The sequence below is a fragment of the Egretta garzetta genome, unplaced genomic scaffold (assembly GCF_000687185.1).
Source record: "Egretta garzetta isolate BGI_Z169 unplaced genomic scaffold, ASM68718v1 scaffold271, whole genome shotgun sequence".
NCBI lineage: Eukaryota > Metazoa > Chordata > Aves > Pelecaniformes > Ardeidae > Egretta > Egretta garzetta.
In genome coordinates, this window is record NW_009258669.1 from 6,438,242 (window position 1) to 6,457,220 (window position 18,979).

The 18,979-nt window shown below is 37.2% G+C and overlaps 1 protein-coding gene across 1 annotated transcript in view; it reads left to right on the forward strand.

The window, feature by feature from the left end:
* BDP1 (B double prime 1, subunit of RNA polymerase III transcription initiation factor IIIB) overlaps positions 1-18,979 on the forward strand; it is a 52,441-nt gene that overhangs the window by 4,845 nt on the left and 28,617 nt on the right. The window contains exons 6-22 of the mRNA XM_035888461.1: positions 344-481; positions 1,415-1,499; positions 2,102-2,156; positions 2,840-2,983; positions 4,581-4,865; positions 5,194-5,368; positions 6,382-6,541; positions 10,606-10,682; positions 12,096-12,240; positions 12,408-12,484; positions 13,098-13,257; positions 13,666-13,748; positions 14,890-15,121; positions 15,614-15,801; positions 16,504-16,747; positions 17,226-17,413; positions 17,970-18,177. Coding sequence (XP_035744354.1) covers positions 344-481; positions 1,415-1,499; positions 2,102-2,156; positions 2,840-2,983; positions 4,581-4,865; positions 5,194-5,368; positions 6,382-6,541; positions 10,606-10,682; positions 12,096-12,240; positions 12,408-12,484; positions 13,098-13,257; positions 13,666-13,748; positions 14,890-15,121; positions 15,614-15,801; positions 16,504-16,747; positions 17,226-17,413; positions 17,970-18,177 — 2,644 coding nt within the window. The remainder of the gene's footprint in view (positions 1-343; positions 482-1,414; positions 1,500-2,101; positions 2,157-2,839; positions 2,984-4,580; positions 4,866-5,193; positions 5,369-6,381; positions 6,542-10,605; positions 10,683-12,095; positions 12,241-12,407; positions 12,485-13,097; positions 13,258-13,665; positions 13,749-14,889; positions 15,122-15,613; positions 15,802-16,503; positions 16,748-17,225; positions 17,414-17,969; positions 18,178-18,979) is intronic.

Genomic DNA, 18,979 nt, shown 5'->3' on the forward strand with positions numbered 1-18,979 from the left:
AGCAGGAATTTGAAAGTATTCTAAAAGGGTATGGAGAGGGTCTTGTGGTTTTGCAAAATAACTTTCTTGAATACTAAAAAGACAATCTTTATTTTAAGATATTTAATTATAATTATGTCTGTCTGTCCTATAAAAAGGGAAAAGCAAATTTACTTGCACAGGCTGAGTAGGTTAAGGATTTCTTGCTCCCATTAAAATACATGTTAATGTAATTATTACACCTGATTACAGTACAAACTCTGACTTAGGACAGGAAAAAATCTGAATAGCTGGCTTATAAACATCAGCTATTTGTCTTGTTAGTAATATTTCCAGATGAGTCTGTTTGTGTTTTCTTTTCCAGTTTAACTGTAGAAGTTCTAAGAACAAAAGGTCCGTGTGTGGTAGAAGAAAATGATCCCATCTTTGAGCGTGGCTCTACAACGACATATTCTAGCTTCAGGAAAAGTTTTTACACAAAACCATGGTCAAATAAAGGTGAGTATATTTTTGATTTCAAGCTTTGTGTCTGCAGAAAAATCTTAGGTTTTGATCTATGCTTTGTACTCAGTTTTTATTTGCAGTGGAGTATATGGACTTATGTGACATAGTCTCAACCTTCCAAACTCTTATAACAAGCAGAGGTCTAATGTTTGCTGTGAAAATCAGCATGTTTGAAAAAATCCAGTGTCTTATGATATGCAAGCTAGCTGTGAATTTTCTTCTGTCATGGACATTGAGATGCTGTGGAAACACCATATCAAAAGTGTAATTTTGGATTCTGGTGTCTGGATATTTGAGCTCTATATGGAACAGCTAGCACTTCTTTACTTGGTTCTTCCAGCATGGGCAGGAATAAATTCTATATGCCATCCCTAGGTGGGCTGATTTCAGTGCACATGGAGAGCTGTGTTTTTATGAGTGGGTGGGTTGGGGTTTTCTTATTATGCCTGATTATTATCTCTAGGCTGATAACACTGTGCAAGGCATTGTACAATTGGGAATGTTTTTATACAACCGTAGATGGAAAAGTTAGCTTCAGAATGCACTGTGCTGCTTTTGGAATGTGCTCTTTTCCTGTTAACAAATAATAATGGAGATGGTATTTTTACACGTTTTTTCTGATTTCTGTTTGTGGTTGTGTTCATAATAAAAAATAACATTGGCAACTTGGAGTTGATTAGCTTTGATTTACTAACTTTACAAAATGTATTTCATATTCTACAATTTTCTAATATGTTAAGACAGTTCTTTCTGTTAATAATTCATTCAGTAAATGTTATTAGAGGTACTTAGGTAAAATAACACACATTGTCCAGCCCAGCTGAACTTGCAGCCACAGTAGATAACCTTAAAGTTATCCATCTAGTTGCTTGAAGTTTGAAGGGTGTTTTTATTTTAGATAACAAGAAGGATGGTTAACTAAATACTTAAGTGTGTGTATCTTCATCAGTATGGTTGGAACAGATTTCTCCTTGATTGGACGGCTGTTTCCTCATAGAGCCAGAGCAGAAATTAAGGTAAAAGTTAAAGCACCAGTAAAGCAATTAAATGTCTGTTTTCACTTTTCTGTTTCTCACTTGCTATTCCTATGCTTCCTCTACTAGTATTGATAATTTTGATGCTAACTGACTCTGTAGCAGTGCTTTTTTAATGCCTGTTTCCAAGAGGCAGTAAGTATCTGAAACATTAATATACCGCGTTGAATTCTGATTAATTTATCTAGTAAATCTAGCATATCTAGACACAGTTTGTCTTGATTTTATTTTAATTGAAGAATGCTGCTAAGCATGAGTGGATGTTTGGTGAGCGTCTTCTGTGTTGCCTCTTTCATGGTATCCAGCTGGGAAAGTCTTCGGTATTTCAAACACTGCTTAGATTGGAAGTAAGGACAAAGGTGTTGAAAATAACAAAAAATGATGACTGGTGATAGCCATTGGTGGCAGATTTTATATTTGAAAGTCATGTAAGAACTTGTGTTCTGTGAGTGTGCTTGTAAGTTTTAACAACTTTAGTTGGTAGAAAATTTTGTTGCAATGAACAAGGTTTATCTTGACCTGTCGTTTTGTACAATATATTGTTGCGTTTCTTGCTTATTGAAAAAGACAACCTTTGCTTTTAGAACAAGTTCAAACGTGAGGAAAAAGCTAATGGATGGAGGATAGACAAAGCTTTCAGTAAGTAAAGTAAATGTACCCCACCCTACAATGAATCATTAAATGGTAGTAATCTTTTTTAATGGTAATTGTTGTGCTTTGCCTTGCTTGAATTAATTATAAGATAAAGTTTTTGCTTGTAGGTGAGTTCAGAAGCTGGGCAATCTTAGGTTTTATAACAAGTATGGTTCACAGTAAAGATATTTAGGTTTAATATCTGGCTTTTCTATATGTCTGATACATGAGACTGATATAAACTTTCCTATATATATTCAGTTGAAGATTATTCTGATTCATGGGAATTTCTAGCGTAGTTACTTATTCTAAACTGTTTTGAAAATCTTTAAGGGCTTTGTGTGTTATTTGAATGAGCTATGTAAGTCCTAGAGCAGCATGTTAATATGTTATTTGATACTAGGTGCAATTCGTGTATTTGTCACTTCTTAAATTTTCTAAACTACTGAATACTATAGCCTTTTTACTATTTTTTTTTTTTAATCAAGCTACCATAATCCATATATATGTCAACCCTAGTCCCTGCTCAAGTGATACAGAAAGTATTTTCAAAACCAACTCTTTGTCTAAATTTATATAACCTTTGCTTTGTAATATTGTAACATGTACCACTGTTTGTTTTACAAAGCAGGAACCTGGAAAAATTATCAACTTTGAAATCTTTTCTATTTCTTTTTCTATTCTCATAGAAGAAAAGCGGCCCTTTGATTTTGAATTCTTTGCGCAGCTGCTTGAGAAGGTCTTAGCAGATGAGGAAAAGAGGAAGCAAAAGACTATTAAAAACCAGAAGCCAAAGGAAAAGAAGCCATCAAGGCCTCGGAAGAAGACAAAAGGTATTTCAAAAGAGTGCTTGAGATATCGTTACAGAGTGGTGGTCAGTAATGTGTTGCTAGCAGAGGAAGAATCATGTAGGGAATCTTTTCTTTCCCTGTTCCAGAGAGATCAAGATAATCCTGGCTTCATAGTGTAATTTTTTTCAGATGTAGTTCAGTGATGTTCAGGATGGTAATAATTGGTAGCAACCAGTTTCCTGAGGTGTGTTTTCTCTGGGCAGGAACATGAGACCACACTGAGATTGGCACTCATATTCTAAATGGGATATTCTAATTTAACAGTTGACGAGTGTCTCCATGAGTTACTAACAAATTCACTTCTAGAATCCTTGGGCGAATACCATGTTTTTGGCAAGGTCTTCTGTGACTTTTAATTTAAATTTTTCTTACATTTTAAACCCTTTCTTTTAAGGGTTCCATTTCTCCTTTAATTATGGTTTGACTTCCTAAGTCTGAAGGGTGTGTGTCTTTTCAGGGAGTCTTGTTCTAGTTTTCTGGTTTGTTCAAAATAAAGGATAAAGATTATGTTTAATTACTATTGATCACCATATAGTGTATTATTACCTCAGTACCTGTGAAAGGACCTTTCATAGGTGTGCTTGAATTAAAAACAGTTATACTGACACCACTTCATAAATTCCTTGCTAATTCTGTTTGGTTGTTTGCTTGTTTGTTCCACAAGAACCCATTTTCTTCCAAGTGGTATTGTGGAATAAACAAGTGAACAAACCCTTTAAAGGGGATGTTAGCTAGAAAGCAACATTGCTGTATAATTCTTAAAATTGACATACTTGCTGCTTTTCTATAGCCATTATTTCAGATTTGAATAAATAAAACATCCCACCTATTAGGACTTTACAGCTACGTACAGAGATTCTGATGATAGACTTTAATGGTAGATTAAAGGTATGTTATGTGTAAAGCAATTTGAGTGTGCTTTTCTACCTCTCTTGCATTTTTGATTTCTTAATTACAGGGGAACAAGTTTGTATAAGAATAATAAAAAGGACAGGGAAAGGTTCTTTGTGGTTGGTGTTCTGCATAAATACAAGATCAAGACAAAATGTCCCGAAAAAGGGAGGGAAAAGAATTTTAGAAACTCGTTAAACCCAGAAAAGAACTTGTGCATTATTTGCTGGATAATAATTTGGCTTTCTTATGTAAATAAGAGTGATTAACCACAGTACACATATGGATTAAAACTACTTTTTCATGGCATACTTTCTGCAACCATCATCACCTCTTTCTGCAGAGATGTGACAAGTCTTTTCAGGAATAGCAATGCCTATTACTTCTGGATCCAAAAGTGGCTGTGTAGCCTGCTAAACAATATAGGAACAAGAACTTTTACTAAATTGGCTTTACATCCTGTATTGACATTACCCTGGTGTGTTTTGTCTTTGGTGTTGAAGGTAATCTATGCTGAAGCTTTTCTGTTAAGTCAGTGACTGACTTATCATGGTCCTGCTCATATGCCTGGCAGTGTATTGGCAGTGACGTGTGTATTCACAAGATGTTGCTAGTGGAAATACCTTTGCGATTTATGATTCCTAATACTCCAGCAGTCCATTAACCAGGAACCATATTGTCTCAATAGCAAAAGCTGCCAGCACAGAAGCTGCTAATGATCAAGATGATCTTCAGGAAGCCAGAACTTCTGATGCAGAAACAGAAGCTGATGCTGTGACGGCTGAGAAGGAAAATGAGGAATCTTTGGGCATTTCTGAACAGGCAGAAGAACAGGTTGCATTAGAGCCAGTGTTAGCAAAAAAGAAGAGAAAGAAGAAGAGAAAAGATGATCTTGAACAGGAAGTGGAGAATCTTCCAGAAGAAATGGCTGTCCCTTCAAAAACAGCTGAAGAAGGGAAATCCTCTAAGAAGAGTAAGAGGCAAAAATTCTCACTTTCAAATGTTCAAATGTAAATTTTTATATAAAGACATAACAAACAAAGGAGAACTTGAGTTTTGATTTGTATCAGTGATCTGCCATGGGAGGTTGTGGAATAATGCCTTTCAAAATCAGCTTTCATACTAAATCTCAACATTTAATTTTTGCTGAGAACAGTTCTCTTGAATCTTATACTTAGGCATTTTCTACTTGAATTTTTTTTTTAAATTAACTCTTGCTTCAGTGTAGCTAGGATTTGAGTAGTGGAATTTGAAGATGTTACCCAGAATGTCCAAATTGATCAGTTCTTCTTCATTAGCAGAAAAAAAAATGCTGTGTGATGCAAACAATGATGGTCATACTACCTGTAGAGAAGAACTGGATAGTGTTATTGAAGGAAAACAAGATGAGAGTGCTGTTACAGAGGAAGAGAGATCTGAATCCTGTTTATCAGTGGATGACATAATGGAGAGAGAAAGCGATGTCAATTTATGCAGGTAATATTTACAATGGAAAGCTTAAGCAAAATAAAAAATGATTTAAAGTTTTAATATTGGTTTTATTTATTCATGCTTAGCATCTATGTTAACTGTCATGGAATTGGGCAGGTTTTTGGTTTCTGACAGCTGTTCTGGGTTTTAGTAAGCTCTTTTTAATTTACACTCTCAATATATTCTCTGCCCCAACGGGCTGCATTTGCAATGTTAATTTACATTAATACTAAAATCCCATTCAAAACTGCTTTCACTTTTTTTTCCCCGAGAGTGTCCGTGAAATCTATTGGCTTATCCTAACTCCTAATACTTCTCAAAGCCCTGCTTGACAATGTGGCAAAGTAGTGTTATTATACACTTGGAACTTCTATCTGTTTTTAATAAGATGATACTTATGGGAAAGGGAAGTTGCTTGGACTTTGTTTGTAAAGCACCTAGGTGGAAGGCAAGCTTTTGGTTTCAGTTTTGGGCATTCTTTTACTAGAAAGTGAATGTTTTATTAAACTTGTTATACAGAAAGTGGTAAATCTAAAAAGTCATTATGAAGCTGTTACTGCTGCTTCAGAATTTTGCATGTTAGTTGTATTTAGCTGTATTGTAATTGTTATTTCATACAGAATCCCAGAATTTTTATGTACTTTAGTAGCTCATTGGAAGCATGTGAAGGAACAGTGTTTGTCTTTGAACTCAACATAGACTGATACAGAAGGTCAGGGGGAAAAAATTTCTGTGGGGAGTGTTTATATTAGTAAAGTCTGTTTTTAAAAAACAATCTATTCTAGAATATTCAGATGGGGATTTTTAACATCTTCTTGTAATAGCATTGCAAAAGTACAAAAGCTGTTTTAAAGCTTCTGCAAATTACTAAAATGTGTCAGACTCTCTGAAACACATGTAGTTATTTAATGTCAAAATTGCGTAATTTTTCTGTGCAACTTGATCTATCTGTAAATTATAATAGCTGTTTTATTAAAATACGCTAAGATAATGGTTTTGTGTGCTTTTATTGATTTCAGCTTCAAAGATAGCAATGATGTTATACTAGAAATGGAATCTGCTAAACTGAGAACCCTACATATTAGAGATGATACATCACAGGAAAGCCAGATTTCAGAGTTACCACTTGCAAACATTAGAAGCCAAGAAAGACAATCTGAAGAAAATAGAGAAACAAAGGTATTTTTTTATGTAATTCTTACTACTTAAGGTCTTCCTCTTTACCTCTTTTGTCAAGCACTGGAATGGGCTGCCCATGGAAGCGGTTGAGTCCCCCATCCCTGTAGGTATTTAAAAGATGTGTAGATGTGGTGCTTAGGGACATGGTTTAGTGGTGGACTTGGCAGTATTAGTTTAACGGTTGGGCTTGGTGATCTTAAAGGTCTTTTCCAACCTAAACAATTCTATGATTCTATGATGAAAAGTGTTTTTTGTAAATCAAAGCCATTTTTTAGTTGGTTTTGTGATGTTTTTACCACTAGGTGGAAAAAAGGCAAGAAGCCTGAGAACATTACCAAAATTCAAATACTGTTAATTTGGCTGGCTTTACTGGGTTGTCTGTTACACTAAATTTATTTGGAGAGTATACTGTGCATGCCTGGCTTACCTCATAGATAATTTAAACAGTTGAACAGTTTAACTGTTCAAAATTGAAGGAGTACAATACCACCAATAAAACCTTGGAGCAAGATTTTGCTGGTGTATGCTTACTTGCGCAATGTTAGAAACTGGTTTGAGCGGGATGAGCATTGGGTTGTTTGTGCTGCCTTAGGATGGAAACCTGTGTAAATTCTTGTCTGCTGGTACTGGCTGCCATGAGGCGTTTCAGGAAAGGTGTAAGAAACTGGACCAAGATTGAATGATCTTTCTTCGAGTATGTTCTAATCAGGTCCAGCAGTTTAGAAACTTCCTGAGATTGTGTCTGGCTTCTTTTGAAGCCCTTGATGCACGTCTTACTCATGAGTTTGCCTAGCTGCTTTTCTGCATCTATATGTACCTTTGTCATGAATTGCATACTACAGCTGAGAGTTCTTTAATTACTCACTTAACAAAAAAAGTGTATTCTTTGGATTGTTTTAAGCCTGATGGTTGGTAGTTTAATATGCACTGTACTTCTATTGTTATGTTCCTGTTCATCTTCTCAAGGTTATTCTTGTTTATAATGCCACTTTCTCCTCTTTCAGTCAATATTGTCTTCAAGCTGGAGTCCTAATCTTATGTTTCTCCTCATATAGAGAAAGTTCTCTTCCTCTGATCATCCTCTTGTCCTTGCATTGTTGTCATTTTTGGAACTTAGTATTATCGTTTCTAAAGATTTGTGCTGAGGGGGAATGAATTACTTTTATGCTTTCCAAGATGAAGAATGATCTTATGGCTAAAATTTGTGGTGACAGATTAGGAAATTGTAAGTGTTAGTGTTTCCCTAATGTGATGGGCAAATTACTTGTCCTTTGTCCTTTGTCTTAGATTCCATTACCTGAAATAATGTCTCCATCTTAATTGAAAATCATCTACTTAGGATCTTTACAAATACTAAATGCCTGTATTTGGAAGTGTTATAACAATGCAATCTCCTGATATTAGTTGGAATAACATTTATAAAAATCAATGAACTGAACAGTGCAATGTGCTATATACATCAGCCTATTCTAGTGGTGTCAGTAGCCTCAGTAGCTAAGTGCTCTGGATGATTAATTATAGATGTTTGACATGAGAAAATGGCATGATAATATCTAAAACTGGCAATTTCAAAAGGCTTTTAATGTCAGATCTAATTCTGCTGTGGTTAATTTACTTTAAAAGTATATGAATATAATCACTGACCTAAACCCAGAAATACTCAGCCAACCAGTGATGTGAAACATGATTCTATTAATATTATTAAAGAGATAAATCAAGAAATTATTTTTTATGCAGTAGGCTTTTACCTTAATTCACTAAATAGATTCCATAAAACCTTTGCTGTAATTGCAATTAGTTTGCTATGTTGTCAAATTTTTTTCATTTTCAGAGTGATGGTCAGGTAGGAAAATTATTTAAATACTAGGCCTGGAAAGTAATGATAGCTGATGCTGCCTAAGGAGTCTGTTATCAGCTTTATCCAATTAAAAGACAAAGAAATGGGCTGACAGGATCCTCATGAAGTTCAGTAAGGGGAAGTGCAAAGTCCTGCACCTGGGGAGGAACAGCCTCAGGCACCAGTGTATGCTGAGGGCCACCCAGACTGTAAGCATCTTTGCCGAAAATGACCTGGGCATCCTGGTGGACACAAAGACGAACATGAGCCAGCAATGTGCCCGTGCAGCAAAGAAAGCAAACGGTATCCTGGGCTGCATTAGGAGAAGCATTGCTAGCAAGTTGGTGGAAGTGATCCTTCCTCCCTGTTCAGCACTGGTGAGGCCACACCTGGAGTACTGTTACCAGTTCTGGGCTCTCTGGTATCAGAGACATAGATGTACTAGTGATAGCCCATCAAAGGGCTGTGAAGATGGTTGCCCTGGTTTCAGCTGGGATAGAGTTAATTTGCTTCCTAGTAGCCAGCATAGTGCTCTGTTCTGAATTTAGTAGGAGAATCATAGATGCAGGACTCCAGGTGGGGTCTCACCAGAGCAGAGTAGAAGGGCAGAATCCCCTCCCTCGACCTGCTGGCCACGCTTCTCTTGATGCAGCCCAGAGTACGGTTGGCCTTCTGGGCTGCCAGCTCACATTGCCGGCTCATGACCAGCTTTTCATCCACCAGTACTCCCAAGTCCCTCTCAGCAGGGCTGCTCTTCATCCTTTCTTCCCCGAGCCTGTATTGATACTGGGGGTTACCCCGACCCAGGTGCATGACCTTGCACTTGGTCTTGTTGAACCTCATGAGGTTCACACAGACCCACCTCTCCAGCCTGTCCAGGTCTCTTTGGATGACATTCCGTCCTTCTGGCATATCAACTGCAACCACTCAGCTTTGTGTCATCTGCAAACTTGCTGAGGGTACACTCAATCTTGCTGTCTGTCATTGATGAATATATTAAACAGCATTGGTCCCAGTATGGACCCCTGAGGGACACCACTTGCCATCGGTCCCCATCTGGACATCAAGCTGTTGACCACTACCCTCTGGATGCAACCATCCAACCAATTCCTTATCCACTAAACAGTCCACCCATCAAATCCATAGCTCTCCAACTTAGAGAAGGATGTTGTGGGGGACTGTGTCAAAGGTTTTGCAGAAGTCCTTCCTTGCCTATCCCTTCTGAACAGCCTGTAGCCATCAATTGCTACATTCCAGTCATGGGATTCATCCCACCAAGGTTCAGTAATGTCAATCATGTTGTAGCTTTCTAGCAGCATGGTAGCTTCCAGCTCCTCCTGTTTGCTTCCTATACTGCATATGTTTGTATAGAGGCATTTAATCTGAGCTGTTGGCCTTGTTACCTTCATAGTGGAACACCCTTTGTTCCCCTTGAGGTGTTTCACGGGCATTTCCTTATTAGCTCCTACTACCTCAGGAGCCTCCAGCTTGTGTCTGCAAGACTTCAGCTATGCTGCAGTGTCCCTGGCACGCTGCTGGGCAACAGGTTGATGGCTCATACTGGCCCCCCGTCACTCTAACCATTGCATGTTGTCCCTTAGCTTGTTGCAGGCATACATTCCCCCTCCCCCTTTACATCTAGTTTAAATGAAGAATGTTGATAACATGTTTTAGTTGTTGCTCAGCAGGGCTTACAACAGTCAAGGACTTTGCAGCTTCCCGTGCTCTGCCAGGGGCACAAGAAGCTGGGAGGGGGCACAGCCAGGACAGCTGACCCCAACTGACCAAAGGGGTATTCCAGACCTTATGATACTGTGCTCAGTAAATAAGCTGGGGAGGGTTGGCTGTGGGGCAATGACTGCTGCTCAGAGACAGGCTGGGCATCTCTCAGTGGATGGTGAGTGGTTGCATCACTTGTTTCTCCTGGGTTTTGTTTTTCTTTTCATTACAGTTTGCTTATTTATTTATTAATATTTTTTAATTATTAAACTGTTCTTACCTCAACCCATGAGTTTTCTTATATGTTGCTCGTCTGATTTTTCTCCCCCGTCCCACTGGGGAAGGGAGGGTGAGCAAGTGGCTGGAGCTAAACCACAACAATGGTGAAGGGACTGAGGGATCTCTCCTATGATGAAAGGCTGAAAAAGAGCGGGGGCAGTTCAGCCTGAAGAAGAGACCTAAAGGGAGGGTTTCATTTCTACAATGTTATCTTTTTTTCCATACTCAGAACAAAGACCTACATGACTTACATAGACCAGATCAAAAGCAGAGTGCATCAGAAAGTGATTCTCAGTCTGAAATCATGTAAGTAGAATTATTTTACCTTGCAGTGGTGCTTGAGTTAAACCTGCATTTACTTAATTTGGTTATAATTCTGATTGACCAAAATAGGTTGGACTAGACAGTAGATCATAACTTTTTTCCATATTCAGTGAAGTTTTTTGATAGAAATTTTGATCACTGAGGAGCAATGCTTTAACTCAGATTTAAAATACTACATAGAAATAAGAAGGAAGACTTAACTAAGCTTAGAAAAAAACTAGCCCCTCTATAGTCAGCAAGAATGACAGATTTCTCTGAAGTTCTGCCATTTTGTGGGTGAATCTTGGTTGTGAAAGTTGTTTTGGTTTTGGTTTTTTTTTTTTTTAATAGAAAGGCCTCATGGTATTCTTTGAAATTTGCAGTTGTCCATTAGAGCTTATTAGCTGCACACAGCTTGCATATGGTGTATTCATACCTTCCTAATTGGAAACTTACTCTTTGGAACTCAGTGCAAGAGTCTAAGCTGAGACACACCTCTCTAGAAGATATTCCAAGCTGTCTGTCTTACCTGTACTCCTTTATGAAATTAATCTTTGTGACTATTTCTTACACTTATTGCTGTAACTGAGCAGTGGTGTTTAGACAAGTTTGTGCCTAAAGTCTCCATTTTTGTGTGAACAGCAACTTCCTATTCCATGATACCATTTTTTAAAGGTGATTTAGGGATGGGCTACTAGTTAATGCTAAATTCTTCTTCATGCTCCTGTCTTTGCCTTACTGAAGGGCAGCTCACTCTTATGGTATAGACTGTCAAAGCTTTATTTGTTCTGTCCTGGGAAGAATGTAGGAAAAGGTAGTCGTTCCCAATCTGAAGATTATTGATAAGCTGTAGAGCTCTGTCAAACTGTGTGTGAATTCCAGGACACAGAGATTGATACATGTATCCCATTCTTCAGTAATGCATGGTTGTTGGCAGTAGGACAAGGTGTTTGAAAACAGCAGTTCATAGTTCTGTGAGTGGGATAGCTTCTACGGGGGATGGAGGGACAGGAGTGGTAGATGCAAAATTTTGTATATAAAGTAAATCTGCTCTACTTTGGAGCAGGTTTCTGCTGTTTCTATTGAAATCAGTAAGCCTGGTTACACTGATATCAATTGTGAACCCCTAGGAGAAGAGGTCTTCCTATTTATGTAATGGCAAGAAACACATTCTTCAGATATTTTTAAGTTGATTCTACTGAAAGTTGGCAAAGTTGTTAAGGTTTATTTGACATTCTTTGCATTAAGTAGTAGCATATCTTCTAATACCAGAAAGATGTAATATATATTTTTTCAGTTTATTGTCTTGCTGCATTACCCATGCAGACTGTGATGCTCTTGAAGTACATCTTGAACCATATAAGACTTTAGTTTCTCTTTGGTAATAATTTACACCACATCTTTTTATATCTTAAGGAAAATTGAAAAGCCAGCAGGCAGAGGATGCTTGCAAAGACCTAAACCCAATTTAGTGAGATCATCTGGAAGGAGAGAAGCTGCAACCCAAGAGAAAAGGGAGGCTGAGACTTCCTCTCCAAACATTGTGAATACAGATGAAAAGGTCAGAAGGAGGAACGCTGCTTAATATGCTATGCTCTTGATGCTGCTTCTGTTTTGACCAGTGCTGATACTGTGGACTAGCCACAGTCTGATAAATAGTATTCTAAGAACTGCCTCTGAGGTATCTGTACACTTGTCCAAGAGTAATTTTCATTGCTTCAATTCCAGTGCTCTGAGGAAGACAGTAGAGGAAACAGAAATGAAGCCACAGCAATGGAGAACATGGATTTGGATACTAAATCTGAGTAAGTGTTGAGATTGCTTTTCCAGTCTCCTGGAATTAACTGACTGTACCTGTTAATTTATTCTATGTAGTGCTGTTTTAAAAAGACAACAGTAATTGTGAAGTTTTAATACAAATCTGAAATTTGACTTTGCCACTTTCTTGGATGATATCAAGTGGTTCTATGGTAGAAGGTATGTACTTTTCTGGGAAGTTGAGGAAAGCATTACTTCATGAAGTATCATCTATGGTTGGAATTTCAGAGGGAGAACAGAGGAAAGTGATAATTGTGGCTTCGCCTTCTTCCCACCCTCAGTTGCCAACTAACGGCTCTGCTGCCACTGGCAGAAGCAGCTATGGTATGCAGTCTAGTTAGGTTCCTCCCCTGTGTGGTAACTATGTATCTTTTTAATAATAATAATTTAAAAATATCTTTTTAACAATTAATAAATTGAGCTTCCGCACTCTGTAAGACTAAACAAAGTTTGCTTCTCATGTGAAGATATTTGCATAAGTTTGTGCAAATCCTTCCAAAACCAACTTAATTCCAGTAAAAGAAGCTGTGCAAGTCACTGAATATTACATAGGCTTGAATATTATGGAGTAAATGTCACTGTTGTGGATACTTTGTGCAGAGAGCCTGAAAAAACTGTAATTGCAAAGGCAACAGTTAGAGGATGTCGACAGAGATTTAAGCCTAATGTTACAAGAGCATCTGGAAGGAAAGAAGAGCCTGGAAAAGGTGCAGAAAACAATAAAATGTCCCATCTACACCCTGAGGGAGAAACCGAAAAGGTATTTAATAAGATAATGTGTTAGCTAAAAAGAAGCTGCTGGATGCAACAGTAATGTTATATTTTTCTTTTTTTTTTTTTTTTTTTCTTTTTCCCTGAGCGTCACCAAGAGTCAGCCACTTGCTTAACTTGCAGTGGCAGTGTGATACTGCTTAGAGGCCTCAGCTAAGCTAGGAGCTTGTCACACAAACAATAGATGCCAATCATCTTTCATGTCCTGCAGTGAATATAACTTTTGTTTGATCTAGATTTATACTGTACTTTTCTGACTGTGTGAAAGGTACCCTGTAGTTGCCTGTGTCTGTCACAAGCAATGTATTTTGTATCCTGTTATGGACAGTTACCTGGTCTGTTAGGTAATGCTGTACTTTATAAATGTAAGAGACTTAATGTTCTATTTCTTATTCAGAATACTGACCAATGTAATAAATCTGATGCTACTAGTGAAGAAACTGCAGAAAAAGATGATAAAGTCCTCGAGCTAGTGTCTCAGTAAGTATGTGAAACATGAGAAGGCATGTGCCGCTCTCCAGCAATTTGCCATCCCTCTCACTTCTGGTAGTATTACATAGTGTGGTAATTATAGAAGTTTCTTCAGAAAACTTCTGCAATGAGACAGAAATTGAATGAAGAATAGGAATCTTTTTTAATGCATGAAATGATGAAATGGTTTTGGTTTCAAAGCAGTGCTTTTAAATCAGATGTCAGCCACAATAAATGCAAAAAAACCTGAAAAGTTGGTCCCTTGAAAATCAAACAAGCCTTCTCTTTGATATTGAAATGCATCTGTTTCATTGATGGAAAGTGTTAAGTACTTACACAATAGGAATCAGTGTTTGTTCTTAAAATGTATTTAAGTGTTAGGTGTCTGGTATTAGGGGAAAAAATTCCAATGTGTGGGCAGTTTAATGCACATGTTAATTAAGAAGTGTTATATTTCTCTTCAGTGGAGGAATGGCAGCTGTAGTGTAAGAGGAGGAATATGTTTTACAGGAGAGATTATTAAAAAAAACCAAAAACAAACCACCCACAAAAAGCCCACCCCACCCCCCAAAAAACTTTTGTTTTTAAAGGGGGATATTGAAGAGGATGGAGACAGGCAAACTGGGTTTGATAATCTGTCAGAAAAATACTTTAGCAGTTATTTCTTTCGGTAACATGCTATGTAACTTGGTGCTCAACGTAAAAAGGCATGGAAGTATCTGGTAGTTATAATAATGTACATCTGATATTTTTACTTTAGTAAGATTATGAAGTTACTTATGCATTTTCTTGAATGTTTATGATTTTTAACCCTTCATTAAGATAGGTCCATCTGCCTCTAGACTGGATAGGAATACAAGAAGAGACATTGAGTCAGAAAAGGGTCTGTCTAGTGTGGTATCCTGTCTCCAGTGGGAAAAGAACAAGGCAAACTTAAGTTTAAACTTGTCAGGTACTTTTTCAGTCTCTAGCAGATAAACTTCTAACTTTATTACAGTTCCATGCAGTTAGTAATGCATAGCTCCATTTTAGATAAGTATATGCTAATAACTGTTTAAAAAAAGAAGAGAAGAGAAAAAATATCACTTCTCCAAGACTCCTCCCGCTTTCAGATGTGCTATGTACTTGTGGATCTTATGTATTTTTCTAGGTCTAATGAAACAGCTGGTTTACAAGAAGACAGCAAGCAGTGTTTGCTGAAACAAACACCTCTGAAGAGCAGCAGAGTGCAGAGACCAAAACCAAATCTAGGAAGAACTGTTTCAAGGCAAAAAGACCGGATAGATGAAAAAGACCCTGAAGAGGAGAAAACTGAAGGTGGAGGAGTAGAAGAAGGTGTGATACACCATAGGGATGAAAACAATGATCCATGCCTCAGAAAGGTAAGTTTCTTGAGCAGTTGCTAAGGCACACTGTTTTGCTGGAGCCTAAGTAGAAGCCTTTAGTAAAGAAGACCTAGGTATAGACCACATAATTTGTAAGCTTAGCCTTTGCATGCTTTGTTTATTTTTTCAGTATAAACTAAATTGTCATAGAATTTCCTCATTGTTGCACTTGAGTTCTGCTTTCCATGAATGGACTGAATATATCTCACTTTGTTGTGTTATTTGTGATACCAGATCTGGAAAGAGAAGTGCAGAGAAAAAAGGTCTCTTGAAAAGAGACTACTTCAGATAGAAAGTAGATGGAAAAATTAAAATATTTTTACTTTTAAAGTATCTATTGATATTAGTTGGATACACAGGAAGCAAGAGAGATTTTTTGAGTGTTTTTGTGAGAGATGCTAAAATAAACTTTTTCTTTTCCCCTGCTCTTCTTAAAAGAGAGGTTGAGCAAATATTTCATCTTAATAGTGAAACTTTTATTCCTTTTAGGATGTGACGGTTCATGAAGACACTCAGCCATGCAATGTGATGTTAGAAGGGGATGTTTCTACAGATTCTGAGGTGAACTCGTTACATGCAAGGCAGTGTTCCCACGAAAAGTCCTCAGAAGCAGAAAGCTACGAAAGCGAAAAGGGATTGTCAGATGTCTTGAAACAGGTTTCAGAGTTCAATACAGGGTAAGGTTGTTTTTTAAATGGAGAGAAGGGATGGTTCAAACTCATCAATATCTCTAGGTACTCTATACTTTCACATTCAACTCCAGTATGAAAACCAAGTTTTATATCTATAATGAGATATTTAATCAAGACAATACTAGACTTAAACAAACAAACAAAACCCCAAGAGCTCAAAAGCACATTTATATGCCATTGTGAGTGTGGTTTTCAAATAAATACGTCTTACCGATGCTCAGTTCCTGTGGTTGTCTTCTCTGTGTTGGTCCTAACAGTGCATCCCTATATGCTTATGTAAATCCTTGAGTATAGGATTTGCTTTCATATTGAAATGTTCTTTAAGAAAAAATAAAAACTGTACTGTAAATCTACTGGGTAGTTTTAAACATGATTAGACAAAGAAAGGCATTTGTAAAATGTTCATATTCCTCTGTGTGACTGGAAGTTGCAGTTGTTCTGAAATGGCATATTTTTTTAGTTTATCTTTGCTCACCTGTTTGTAAGATACACAGGGTTTCGGTGAAGTTCAGTGTGCTTTTATTGGATCTTTTTTCACAAAGAGAGCAACTTTAGCTTTCTTGGAGCAATAACATGGATTTTTATACTTGGTTACTGTGTTAGAGAGAGCTACATACAAGTATGTCATGCATGACTTCGAGAACAATTGTTGTCTGTCCCATGCCTTTGATTGTTCTTTTTTTGTAGGGAATCTGCTCCTCAGAAGGAAGAGGAGAAAACTGTTGCATCTTCAGCTCAGGAGAAAACTGTTGCATCTTCAGCTCGACTATTGAGGGGTCGATTCCAGAGACCAAAGCCAAATTTAAGAACAACAACTAGTAGAAAGGAAGTGCTGGATGTAAATAATAAAGGTGTATCACAGAAAGATGCCAACAAGGAAGAAAGTCTGACACAGCATGACAGTGAATGTAGCATCCTTCCTGATAGAGACGTAAGGCTTTTTTTTTTTTTTCTTTAGTTATATTTGAGCTTTTGGGTTTGCGAAATGAAGTACTGATGATTTAAAAAAATAAAAGTTAATCTTTTTTGAAACAGTTTTTTCAAAAGCTGAAATTTTCTACATGAAAACTCCTGTACTTTCCACTTGGTTGTCTGTGAGGAGAAAAAGATTGCATGCATTGTGTATACCTTCTTATGTATCCAGATGTCTTTCTGACCTGACAGTGAAGAAAGAAAATTATTAATAGAAGATGGCAAAGAAGAAATCGAGATTCCAAGCTATCTTGTTTAAAAGAAACAAAAGTGTGCTTGTCCTGGAAAGACTGGGAAATTATTAGTGAGCAGTTACAGAAGGGTTTTTGCAGGAAACACTTGAGAGAGTGATTAGTACCTAACTTTGTGGACATCATAATGTCTCCTTTTGGTTTAGCATCATGACCTTTTCTGGTTCTGGTGTTTACATTTTTCAGAAAGCAGGAAAATACCAAGGCCTGCAACCATTGGAATCTTTAGGAAAGGAGATGCCATTTGGCTCTCGGGAAGCTTCTGAGAAGCCAAGTTATAAGTCCCCAAAGACACTTTCAAGATCAGAAGATGGTGAGCTCAAGTCTCATCTACCTGAAGTCAACCAAGATGACACTGCAACTACTAATGCCGGGTAAGGGCTTAGTTACTTTTTTTTCTTGACTGTAATAATAAAGGCATTTTTAAAGGAAATCATTGTGCCAATGGTTTGCTAACTGGAATATCTAATACAAATACCGAACAAAATCTTGGTTCTCATAGTTTTGACACTACTTATACTAAAATTCCTGTTACTTCTGTGCTAAGCACTAAATTAATGAGCATTCATCTTACAACTGTTTCATCACCTGAAACACTAGATTGTCATCGTGTAAGCAGAGGAATGCTAGTGAGCTTATCAGAGAAACCATGTGAAAATTGCTTTGGTTTTATAGTAATAAGCAGCCAGTAAGTTAATGCTTCCAGTAAGTTAGTTAATTCTGTTGTGGAAGTAGTTAGGAGAGCAGTGCTTTGAAATTTTTGCTGAAACAAAGTTTTGTGTTTGTACCTTAAACTCAGCAGAACTTTGCATTTACATGGTTTCGTTGAAAAACTCATCTGTTTTTTGTACAAAAATATAACAAACCTGTGTTTGTTAAATACATGCTTTTGTATTAAGTTTGAGGTTTATTTTTTTCTGTCTGACTTAGCATTGATAGCAAAAATATTACTGAAGAATGTAAGCAAACACCTCTCCGACCTGTCCATTTGACGTGGAGCAGATTCCAGAGGTACAAGCCAAACTTGGGGAGGGCTGTTGGAAAGAAGGAATTACAAATATCAGAAAATGAGAAAGAGAAAAAGCCTGAAGCAGAGCAGTTGGTCTTGCAAAAAGACGAATCTGGCAATATTGTCATGGTAAGTCTAATGAGAATAAGTGCTTTGCCTTCAAAAGTATGGTTCCAAGTTGCAAGTTCTGTTTTATGAAGTAAAATTACAACATTTAAGTTGCCTTAAACTGAAACTGAGGCACCATGCTAGACGAAAAAAAGTCCCCAAACCCTGCTATGTTGTATTGCAGGTAAGAAATCAATGAAGTCTACAACTTGTACTATTAATATCTCCTGAAAAATGAGGGTCTGGTCTTGATTGGATTGCATGATAGAAAAAAAACTCTAGAATAAAAATGTGTTTTATATTGCAATACATAAAAATAAGCCTTTTTGCTCATTTTATTTTTTCTTGTTTGGATGAATCAAATCTGCATTTGAGGAGTCTAGTACAGAGTATCAAGAGAAGGCAAAGGGTAGCTATTTTTTTCTGTAAAAAAATAAGGTCTTACTAATTTGGTAAGCTTTGACTGGCTTCACCAGTACAGTGCCTGACACTCCGCTACTTTACATAGGTAAATTTAGTCATTCACCTACACTGCATATCCCCACAGATATTTTTTTAGGGACTGTAAAAGGTATTGAAATCCTTAAAAGTCATTATAGTATGATGAACTCTCTGTAACCATTTTGTGGGTTGCTCATGAATCATGTCAGGGATGTGGGCATGAATTGTCTCTGCATAGACTTGCCTTACATCTCAAACAGCTAAGCATTGTAAGAGTTACTCATTTTTTCCAAGTGGTTATAGCTGGTTTTTTTCCTGAACCTGTGTAGAGCTAGCTCAGAGTACTTGGGTGCTGCCTTTCCAGAAAGGAGCATGAGTGCAC